Source organism: Opisthorchis viverrini (assembly GCF_000715545.1).
Source record: "Opisthorchis viverrini unplaced genomic scaffold opera_v5_208, whole genome shotgun sequence".
NCBI lineage: Eukaryota > Metazoa > Platyhelminthes > Trematoda > Opisthorchiida > Opisthorchiidae > Opisthorchis > Opisthorchis viverrini.
In genome coordinates this window covers 433,132-445,401 of record NW_008751863.1, presented here as the reverse complement: position 1 = coordinate 445,401, position 12,270 = coordinate 433,132, and the positions used below count along the sequence as shown (strand labels likewise).

Genomic DNA, 12,270 nt, shown 5'->3' with positions numbered 1-12,270 from the left:
ATGCCCGGAAATTTCATTTTTGAATTCCTACATGATGTACGCAACGAGTTAATTTCTTTCAAATTCCGTAGTTTTGTCCTTGGATCACTACTGGTAAATTTACCATGACTCGCAACTGTTCCTTTACACTACGGAAACGGAACTCGGAAACCCGACACGCAAACTGGTCAAGCAGTTCGTCGGTCACCTGCACCGAATATTTTATACCGAGTGAAAACTCTGTAAAAAATGCTTTTACCAAGCCACTTGTAAACGCAGATCACCTTCTCATAATATACTAAAATCTGATACGATACAAAGTACAGTATTGGAAAAATCGACAATCGTCCACTGGTTCTGTTTCTTCGTATACCATTGGGGAGAGAGTTATTGGATTTCCGGAAACTATATTTTGTGACCAAACGAGAAACACCGCAAGTTGAACACTGATTTCATAATAGAGTTGGTGGGCAATAATCTGGTCGATATTGGGTCGGATACATGAAGACTATTTCAACAACTAACAGATGTGGTTGTTTAAAAAAAGAGTGACTTAGTTGAAATCTGTTACAACAAACAGTGCTCAGGCCTTGCAGAATGTGCAGACGTTTCACATATTACAACCGTGACCTTTTTCAGACCAGGAGTTGTCTCTTGAAACGAGGCGTTTCATGTGAAACTGAATTGCTCACCACAAATGCATACGCGTGAAGCTGTTCGAATGACATCCCCATGACTCCTTGATGAATGCTGCTCCATGGATACCAAGAATTATGGTGGAAGACCGAAAGGAAGTTTACTGCTAACCACCCAGACATGGTTCATTTACACACATACTGCATGACAATGGTCAAAAGAAAGTATCCAGTTTTCAATGATACCAGAAGTGAGCAGTCGCTGTACGTGTGTAACTTTACAGTGGTTTGCACCGGAAAACTACGACACAACACTGTGAAAACCAACTAGACTTGGATCCCTGATCTGAGGTTTGCCATGTGGCTCCTGCGGAAATCTTACCAAAGCTTTTTATTGCATTCTAATATGTCCGAAGATTCTGCTAATGGGGCAATGTTTCATCCCCGCAAAACAGACTTGCATGAGCAAGCACGGGAGATGACCGGAACAAAGAAACTTGTGGTCGTGCACCTCCTTCCCCTGTTGACCCGAATTGTGACACTTTGATTGAGGAAGTGAATGGGAAACTAAATGAGTATTTATGGAACAATTCGCCTTTCTGGAAGTGTCATCTGAAATCGGGACGTTCTTATTTCGTTTTGTCTTATCATTCGTCATCTGGCGCCATGATCGAGCCAACATCAGCCGTGACCTTTAGCTCCATCTCACATGAAACAAAGGGGTTTGCTTTTGTCCTCTGAAAGAAAGTTCACACACAGATGACTTTCATGAATTTTCAAGAAAGCATCAATACTAGCAAGAAAATTGTGAAATTTCTAGCCGCCTCACATAGTTTTATTTGGAAACATTGTAGGCAAAGCCTCTGAAAATCATTTTTTAAACAACAGTTTTCTTTTTGTTTTCAGCCGGACTGCTTGGATTGTGGTTTTGTCTTCTTCTATGTGAGTTTCCAGTTGGAAAATACCACTTCAGTTCTAACTCACTTGAGAATTAATACACAACTTCTATCAAGCCTTTGTCTGTCGCCAAGCGTCTAGCTGGAAAAGAACAATGCATTACAGTTCATCTTGTTTCTTCCTTATAGATGCTTGAAGGGAATGCCTTAACACTGCTCAATAGACCAGTATCTAACACTTGAAATAATGTCCGCTGCACAAGGTGTCAAACTAACACAAAGGCTTCAGCGTACAGTGGGGCACGCCAGTGCTTTGGCCACGGGTGTAGGCCTCACAGAGGAGGAGTACAACGACCCAACTCCGCCTCCCAGAGTCAGTAAAACCTCCCTTATTCCAATCCTTCAGGCATATCCAAAATGTAACAATCGTTTGGGGGAAAGTGAGTCGACTACGCAGTCTTCTCAGATATCAGACAACTCAACAGCAACAATCATTGGTTCCTGTGTTTTTGAGATGAACGAGACATCTGAGTAAGTCACGCTTTTTCGTGGCCCCGATAAAATTAGAGGTTGAACTTTAGTGGCACCCGCATTAGTTATCGGTATCACTTTCCTTTGTTTTATTTGATTCGTTTCTTAGTACAGAAGGGGTGAAAACTGAAAACATTTCGGGAAGTTAAAAATTAAAATTACGCTCTGTATTTCCGAATCTTTTACAGTGAGTTAAGTAACTGGAAGATTTTTAACAAATCTGAGGCTATTCACACGTCGATCTTTGGAAAGGATGTTGAGGTTTTTGTTTCTGTAGATTTTATAAAAACAATCCATTGCCGGCCAAGAACAGATTAGTCCCATCCGGTTGTTGCAAGTTGTATCTCCTCGTTCTCTTTCTCTCCCGTCATAATCCACATCAGCAGATAAACAAAATAATTGTTTTTTTTGTACCAACACAGAAAGGTGAAACATAGTCTACTCGGAGCTCTGTTCATAACTGCCTATCACCACGGTCATACTCAAAACAAAACTGATAATAAGACAGTAAAATATTGGTTTCGGATAACAGAGATATGAATATCCGAAAATTATAAATATGTGATCTGGTCCTGAAGAGAGGTTTAAGCCAAATGACTTGATACTCATCAAACCTTAAACGAGTTTCGATGAACAGTTTTAGAAACCGACCTGATCAATAACGAATCGTCGGTTGTCAGTTTGCGAGTTCAGCGTTTACACTTTGTACTCATTCTTAGTTTTGAAGATTTCAAACCTAGTTTCCAGACTGCTCTCCTATACGCCCGCGAAACCGCTTGACATAGTGTCCACGCCAACAAGCGATGGCCTTAGCAATAACTATGAATATAAATAAGAAAAATGGCCACAGTAAAGTGGGACGGAAACTGAAACTTATCCAGAAATTGTGAGCGGGGAAAATATAGCTCTCTACAACAGATATTATGTGGCAATCACGGAGTACGCGTACGACCGAAGGCAGCCCGATTATTCAACTACGATCCTTAGGTTATACAGTATTGTCTAATCCAATGAATTGTCTGAAAGTTTCGTCAGATTGCTGACTGATCCCTACAAAAGCCCTCAGAGAGGTCTTCGTCCGACCTCATCTTACCCTTCGGCAATTCTCGTTCTTCTTTAGAAGTGGTTGTTCTTACGATGCAAATAACTGACTTATTACTCTAATGTAATTTGTAAGGTGACGTCTTTGAAAAACAGCTCACTCCCTAATCTTGACACTAACGGTTATTATGAGGAAAGAAAGTTATCTCATATAAAGTCAACATAAACTGAAAGGAGGAGAAAACTAATTACTTTTAGTAACGTCGGATTCACCATGGATTAACTGCAAGACGTAGATGACCAACGAGAAACGAAGAATCTTAATGAAAGCACCAAACTCATTAGTGATATTCGTAACCATCTGGTCCTATTGTAACAAGGTAGTCAGTTTACATATGTTGTATTAATAGCACAGAAGAGTGATGAGCCATCCCGTAGGTTTGGAATATGGTTACACATTGCTACTCGTTAGATTTCCTAGATCTTGAACAACCCGTCGTGTTGTTTTAGGTTGCAGGTATATAGGGTTTGGCTTTCACCTCTGGTGATTATTGAGGCACTTGGTCGTGTTCATAGGACTTCCAAAATTGAACGTTTGCTTTCCGAAATTATTCACATATCCTGTGTGGGTGCTCGCAAATAGGATGAGCAAGACGTGAAATGACACTGACAGCAGCAGGTGTGTGTAAACCCTACGAAATCCTCACATTCTTATCGATCCTCATATCATGACACAAGAGTCAACTGCATTGTGACGGAAGTGGAAACGTTGTACGCCCAATTAATTCGATACACGATGAATCTATTCCAGTCATTCAGGTATGGGTAGAAGTACATTAAGAATGACAGTCACAAACTTTAGGCAAACGGTGCTTATCAACTCATCTGAGATATTCATCGCAGTTGGCCTTTTCCTCTTATAAGGAGACGCTTTGTTGTCGCCAGACATGCCTCATCATTCGAAAATAGTCTCAAATTAACTGAAATTCACCCGATGGAAACTAAAGTCAGTCTAGAAACTATCGCGCTCCCTACCCACACGTGAACTAGCTAGTGAACTAACATAAGTGTACATTTCTGACATCTGGGTACTACTTCAAAAAGTCCGTGGGACATGCAGCGACAGAACTCAGTCGTTAATCGATGCAAATGAATCGATTTGGGGGTATTTTGCACAACTGGTTCTGTAGACGACTATCACTTGGAACGAACATGCCACTCACGAGCGTCGGTCAATCCTAGATTCGGTGTGAGAAAAGCACATAGAGGATTTTGTCACAATGCTTTTTCGAACTTTTTTGACCTCAGGAAATAGGTAGGCGACGAAAATTTATTTGTTTCGGGAGTCAGATAGGATACTTTCAGTTCATATAGTACAAAATGTTGCTGCAAGGCACAATTAGATCATTAATCAACTATTAAAATTCCACCCAAATTCATTAGAGAAACCTGAATGTCACAGGCTTTTTGTTCCCCCCTCATTTACTTATTCTTAGTGTTCTTCGTATTTTAATTGTATTCACACAGGTCGCGTTTTCCGCTGACTTATTTTGTCCCGCCCACCAAATCTGATTAATTCACAATAATTTAAAAGCTCTGTCCTTAGCTGAGCTCGCATGCAGTGTGTATCCTGGTTTCCGCGGGGTTTCGAGTTCCAGTGGTCCCATATGTAAGGTGGAATTATTGATAGTGCTAAACAAAAACAATCCTGGACGTCTTCACGTACAGATGCTATTTATGGTTAGCTTGACACTTAACTTGCTGTTAATTGGCATCAATCCAACTCAAGCGCAAAGCACACCCAGTACCTTTGCCTTTTTTCCTCTTTTAGTTCCGACGTATAATAACAGAACGTTTTGATGTGTAAACCTGACGGTAAACGATGACTTGACAAGTCTATTATAAAAGAGACCATTGTGAACAACAATTGGCTCGTCCCTAGGGCATGTGTGAGGTTTTCGATCGTTTATGGTAATGCATAAATTTCAATCGGAGGAAAAATTAGAACAATGAAATCCTCATTTTTGACTGTTTTTCTTCTTGGGTGGTTTGCTGTAGACCGAAAATCAAAGGTGTTATTTTCTATTAGATTGATCAGTACAGCACTCTATGAATATCCGTTTTAATAACCGGATTGTACTGCACAAGTCCTTATTGAGTGGAATAACAGGACGTTCTACTCCGTTCATACTCACCGGTCTGTTCCACCACGTGCTGTATAACTGTGCTAATTCGTATTCGACATACGGGCTTCTATGAACCTACTACTGTGCTCATCACGCTGTTCCGCCACTGCTCACGTGTTCGTTGATCCTGAGTTGCAACTCAGTGGGTGATCTAATAATTAGCTTAATTAGAAAATGTAGGTTAATCGGAAAGCTATAGAGCAATTCAAGGGCGTGAATTCGAAAATCCCACCGGTAGCCTAGTTGGTGGCAGAGTTGCGAACTGAGTCGCAGAACTTCGGACCTACCGTAAGCGTCATTACATGGTAAGACGGTAAACGTGTCCGATCGATTTTACCCTATGTGCAGGTTCTACTGGTCAAACAGTATGAAGGTTCATACCAAGTACACAATAGATTGCTAATGTAGACTGAAAAAACACAGGAATTTGCATCTTAAACTTCACCGTTTACCAAGTGGAATCCCAGCTTTCCCTCAAATGCCCCTTAATAGTCACACAGTCCTGCTGAAAGTCAATATGAACACTAGATACAATTCAGTGAACACATTGAGTGCTGTGCTGAGGTATCCGCAGGCTCATCACCTCAATTATTAGCACAAGCCTGGTTAAATCTACAGAGCTAGAATTTTAAATGGACCTAGAACCGCACACCACCGAATTGTAAAATGACGTAAATGTATCGCCACACTAGAGCGTTTGTAATCATCAATTATTGTACGATCGGGCAGTATCACACAACATATATTTAACGAATGCCTTTGCAATTCTCAGACCAATTGGGGCAACACGTGGCTTGCAGTTTTATCATCAAATAAGTCCGGCCTATTGAACATTTCATAATCTACGCATAATAAAATTCGGAAACAAATGGTCAATGTAGACACAAAAACAACGAGTTCCCTGTACTGTCGCATAACATACACTCGTTCTCTATAGATCTGCTAATTTCATGTAATTTGTATGCATAATTTGACTGTAGAAACACGAGATTGCCACCTCTTTGCACAGTGCTGGGAATTTCGCCCGTGTCACGGAGCTACCAGGTTCAATCAAATACTGAACACTAAACCGAACAGTGGCACTGCTTAAATCTCGGGAAAATATCCCCACTGGTTCCGAACATAACTTGGCCCGACGGATTACCAGACATCAACGGAAAGTGAGCTTGCGCGCCGCCCATGATGTCTGGTGGACAAAGTAAGTCAAGGAAGTGGAAGCGGCCCAGGAAGCCGGCAATGCCCAGAGATTATTTTAGTTGATCCATGCTGCCAGTCCTCGAAACAACCTGGGAGCGAAACCGCCAAGGATCAGAATGGAACAGCCATCTCGAGTATGGAAAAACGCTTCCACCTTTGGACCGAATAATTTGGACAACGATTATCCTGGCCAGCAACTGCCACTCATCTGGAGCCTACAGCCGGATGGTGAAGGCGGGGGTTTGTGACTGCATTCGCTCGCTCAGGTACCACCGAGCTTCAGGTCCGGATGGCCTCCCACCCGCATTCTTCGAAGATGGGGTCAGGTCTGACGTGTTTGCCTGTATTTGGGACTGTCTTAAACAACTGGAAAGAGTCAGTTATAGTTCCAACTTTCAAAAAGGTCTCGTATTTGTGTGTTGAAAACGGGGGGGATCAGCTTGACCCCGGTCGTAACGAGACTTTTGGCATCACTTGTGTTTCGTCGCCCTATGGGGGACTGGTTCCGGCTTGTCCATAACGAGGCAATTAGAATGTGAGTTTTTGGTTGTCCGACGGAAACTTCCACCGAAGAATGCGCCAAGCACCAGAACCTGCGTTAGTTAGTCTGTATATGGCGCTTGGTGAGCCGTTGTTTGCGGAAGAGGGCGGAAGCAGAGAGGTAGCCAAACCATGACCTTGCAGAGGTGTATGGAGGAGATTACGAAAAGTTTGGGTGTTTTCGATGCTACTGGCCTTTCAGGATGCGGACAGTGTGATCCTCACTGTGCCTGTTTGGAGATATGTGAGAGATACGGCTGCTAATCGTTCTTGTTGTCATTATCACTTTCCAGTTTTTAGAGAAGTAGAGTGATTGTAGTAAGCTAGCCCTAACTTCCTTCCCCGTTCACCGTTATTCTTCACAATAAGGCTTTCAAATAAATCATGACTGTATGGCAGCGATGTATCTTTGTTAAACATTGATATCAGTCTGCTGCTGCTGATGACGATGATATATTCGAATTAAGAAAAATAAATAATCCAATAATTTGAAACTACTGGAAGTCGCACCCAGTTCTAAATCACATACTTAATCGTGAGACTGTTGGTGTTTTGAACAGCGCACATCTAAACTCAGAGTTCTATCGGAATTTGACACCTGAAATACGAATGTCTTGACATAAAAAGCATGCAGGCATTTCGGCTGTCAGTTATGATGGTATCGTTCTTGCAGGGTGCATTAACTGTTACTGACCCGTGTGAATTTTTAGAACCGCTTTCAAATAATCACTCACGTCCCGACAACCTAGTACTTGAAACCGTTCCGAAGCTGCAGGCTTAAAATGATGTGATGAGTGACATAACAAAATCAATTTGGAAGCAAAGACCTGGTGATGTTGTGGAGTCTCTGAAAACCGGGCCGATTCATTGGCTGTAGACCTGTTTGAGGAGCTTGCAAATGCTTCCTCAGCATTTGAGGAGGCACAATAAGGGCGTTGTTGGATGGATGTTTACTCCCTTCCGATTCTAGCTAAAAAACAGCCCAAACTTTCAACTAGATTTGCAGGACAGAGCGCGGAATACGTTAGCGGCAAGTGGCGGCGATACAAAATCCCACTAATTCCCTTGCACATGAGAGCTTCGACCATCTTCTTGCGCTAAGTCACTAGGGACAAGGTATAATAGAAACGCGTGTCAACTCGTGGGCAGTTGTAGTTGTGTCGAAGTGTACAGGCCGGACGCACATTTTAGTCTGGGAGGGAAGAACATACGGTTTTCTCAGCCGCGATTGTAGGTCGACGCCCCACACAAGGCCAAGTGGTCAAACATCGTCAGTTGAGAAGGTCATCAAGAAGAAAATGCAAATCAGGAGTCTAGCGAGGGTTAGCAATTTCCAGAAAGGATTGATCGTGCGACGAGGGAAACAAGAGAGATGGACTGGAACCAGAAACCTAGCCCTGAACTCCTAACCATGTGCATAAGACTTGCCAAGTCTTCACTTAATCCGAGAGACAGTGGGCAAGCTAACAGGCGGCATATGTTTAAATGTGATTTTGTCGGGACAAACTATCGCTTTAGGTTAGATGCGTCAGTTGCTTGACTGCTCCGCCTAAAGACGCAGCTGTATATTTGGAATAGTAGTGTGATTTTTTGACAGTCCAAATGAGGGGTCCTATATCCTGGTCTGTTGAAGTTCCCTGTAATATTGTACATTTTCCGTATATATTTCGAGTATTGTCGATTTGTCGAAACATGTGTACCATATGTTCCTCCCCACTCTCTGTTGACAACAGGTTGGGAACCCCTAGTTCTTATCTCCTGGTTCAAGGATTGATCTTTTAAAGCTGTCTTTTCATTATTTAATTTTTAGGCAATCTCAGGTCACATATGATGCCGCAAAAAATATCAAAATGACTGAGGCTATTTCCAGAGATATTACAGGGGCACAGTCTCCTGAGATACTCAAAAGTTTGCGCTTACTTTTAATGGCAAGTCTAATCAGCTTCGGATCAATTTGGGGGCCAACTACGCCGGGCCGTCCACTACGTTCATGTCGTCAGCAAATTTGTGGTCTAGAAAGTTTGATACCAGATTCAGATAGACTGTTTCGACAAAGAAAATGAAAGGTTGATAAAATCAGCCTTGCGGCGCCCAGATGGCATAATTTGCCCCTTCCATCACAATCAGAAGCCTCCTTCGGTTTAGGAAGATATGTATCCGATTCAATAAACCTACAGCGATGAAATTACTAAGTACTGATTAACTGTCCCAGTCTTGTGCAATTCACGGCAGAACATATGGACTTATCCTCTGTTGACCACCTTGGCGATTTAGTCCAAGAGACAGAATACAATGAATGTTGCTTTATTCGCTGCGATGAGCAATTTGATTGTAAAGTTTTCATTACCAGTCAAGGTGCGTTGTTAGGGAGGATAGTGGAGAATACCGATGGGTCTGTGCTTGCACACGGAGTAGTGCTGCATGTGTCAAAAATATACGTGCTGCCAGCCGGGATTGACCTTTGTCCAGGATTGGTTGTTCGGTAGGGCGTTCCACTGGTTGCTTTATTGTTCAGCTTTCCCGATTGATCAGTGATCACGTGACCTTCGGGCTTGGCCTCCCTGTTCTCGTATTATGGTCGGGGCTAGAGCAGTATCCGCCCTTGGCCATTCTGGGTTGCAGTTCGCGACCTTCTTTGATCCGACTTCAAGGAACTTCCTTTTTCTTGGTTTGTAAATTCGATATTAGCCTCTATCTTAGTATTTCGGTAAAGATATTCAGTGGTTCGTAAATTGAATCTAGTTCAATGAGCCGGTTAATCGAATGCATCATAGAGTACCATGGTTCGTAAATTTCATTCCATGTCTGTCTCCACATTCCGCAATTTTTGCGTTTTGTAGATTAAATTTGTGGCCTTCTTCATCTTCATGTATGGATATCGAGGATAGGGACCACACTTTTTCCTTTTATTTGTGTTCATTATTTCCTCCCAGTTTGCCCAAAGCAGAACTTATTGCATTTGCTGCATTTGATCTGATATATCGCACTGTTCCTCTTATTTTTGTCTTGGTTGTCATTCCGTCTCGAGCTCAATTTCCGTAAAACCACATCCGCATTTTCAGCTACGAAGGCTTTTTCTGGAGTTAATAGTCTGATTGTAATTTCGGCTATCTTTTTGACTTGGGATAGAACTACCCATCTGGCCGCTTGTTCTCGCTGTTGCTGTTGTTGAAATATCCTTTTCTTCAGGCTTCTTTTGATGAAATTCCTCTGATGGATGTACATGCTTTTCTCTTCCTGAGACCGTGCTGGTTTTTGTTGATCAGCTGGTTATTGGTTGAGTGAAGGAGCAATCTATCACCCATTTTTCACTGTTAGTCTGAGGAAGGGCAAAGAATCGTTTGTAAGTCAGTGTTTTGAAGTGTATTCTGCAACCCCCCCCCACGTTTACGTGCGTGATAATGACCACATTTCTGTCATTAATCAATAAAACCTATATAAATAACTGGTTAAATCATACGAGAGCTGGAAAACTGTTGCGTTCTTCGAAGTTTTTAAAAGTTCAGGAAGTACACCTTTTTGTCGCAGTGTCATATACTCATTGGGTTCCTTAAGTTGTTGTTTCAACTCATCTAGTATCGTTAGCGGTTCGTTTGTGACGGTTATATTTCCTTCTGCTAATCTGAAAGATGGTAGACAGTCACTTGCACTGGGAATACGTACCCTTTCAAGCTACTTCAAGAACACAATGGCCTTGTGTGTGTTAGAAAAGACAGAGGAACGTAATTAAGGTCCCCTTACCTATCACAGCCTTCGAAAATGGTTTGAATTGAAAAGACAGTCAACAAGCCTTCGTGTTCTTTTTGACATACCAAACGTGTCTAGTTTGTTCCACAGACGGTGCTGTTGCTTTACTGGCTGAGTCGGGTCTATTTCTACAGTGAATTAGCAGACGTCTATACCATGAGCCGTTTAAATTGATCAATCCTGCACTTCTGTAATAACGGTGCCTCTATCCTTTGGAGAACTTCCTCCAGTCCCGGCGTCGCCATGAAACCTATGGAAGTTTGTATGCTGGTTCAGAACTGCTCTATTTTGGATTTTTCCTTCGCCAGGTTCATCCGTTTAGCACTGCTTATTAGTTCAAGTTTTGCTGTAGAGCACCTATTTCACTGTTTGCCTAAGCAGTGTAGCATCGTTGCTTCTACACCAAAGCGCGGCCAACTCTTACTTCGCTATATTCTAGGGCAATTTGCCCAGCATCAAAACTTGGACGGGAGATAACAGGCTAATGTGGCCTGTCAGACACGGTGGGAAAGAGGTAAGTCATCGTGTGGGTTCAACGACGGGTCTCAAAAAAGCCGGTCGGAGCTTGCATGGTGGCTACTCTGTATATGAACAACAAACTGTACAATTTTGGGTGTGCCACCTTCAGTAGATCAGTGACCCAATAACCGATAATTCCTTTCCTCGGTAGCCGTAAGACCTCAGTATATACAAACCAAGGGGGGTTAGCTCCCTAAGATTTACCTGAAGTAGCTAGAGAGTTGGAGATTCGGGAGGGCTAGGAAGCTCTTCATTTGCTGTCACAGTTTGTTCAGAAACACTTTAGCTAGTACTCTGTAGTAAATAGGCCAAAGATTATGCCCCTAGAGTAACTACGCTACCCATTATTCCGTATTTTCTCTACATCACATTGAATGTCACGGTCTTATATCTGCTCTACGCACATTGTGGATCCGTTTTGCATCTCGTGCTTGGTATCACCAATTATCAGTGCTCCAAGCTGGAAATTCGGGAGACCGAATTACCCGCGTCATTGCTGGCCGACATTGTTCAGGGAAATTTGGAAAAGCTTCTAAAAGACTTCATTTTGGTATAAATGCCTGATAGATGTGGAAGTAAACTCGTAATACCTACGAAGGTTTATAAAATCTCCACGGATTGCTTAATAACTTTCGGGTATTCTGCTCAGTGTCGGGTGAATGTCTGTCACATGGTGAGTTTTTCTGACTGAATGAAAATTTCTGGGCACGAAACAGGATTATGTTTTGTTAATAGCTGTAGTTATCGTTCGAATATATGATCTTCTTGTACTGGTTGCTAAAGCATGGAGACTATCGTTTGAGTTACTTGCTTCTCGCAGTGAGTATACGGAAATTTCCAGGAGCACTTCACAGCATGCTAGTATTCGTTTAAAATTCATACGGTGCACGTGGGTGCTCAGTCACGAAGGTGTGTACGCTAACAAAGAATTTGGTACTCCGGTTGCTTACTGGTACTTTCCAAACGTCCTGTTCTGATTTCTTACAGTAGGATGTTTTG

The 12,270-nt window shown here is 42.3% G+C and overlaps 1 protein-coding gene across 1 annotated transcript in view; it reads left to right on the top strand.

Moving 5' to 3' along the window:
• Positions 1–1,528: 1,528 nt before the first annotated feature.
• T265_08209 (hypothetical protein) overlaps positions 1,529–12,270 on the top strand; it is a gene marked incomplete at both ends in the record, with an annotated part of 149,930 nt that continues 139,188 nt past the window's right edge. The window contains 2 exons of the mRNA XM_009173944.1: positions 1,529–1,556; positions 1,700–2,041. Of these exons, the coding sequence (XP_009172208.1) occupies positions 1,758–2,041 (284 nt within the window). The remainder of the gene's footprint in view (positions 1,557–1,699; positions 2,042–12,270) is intronic.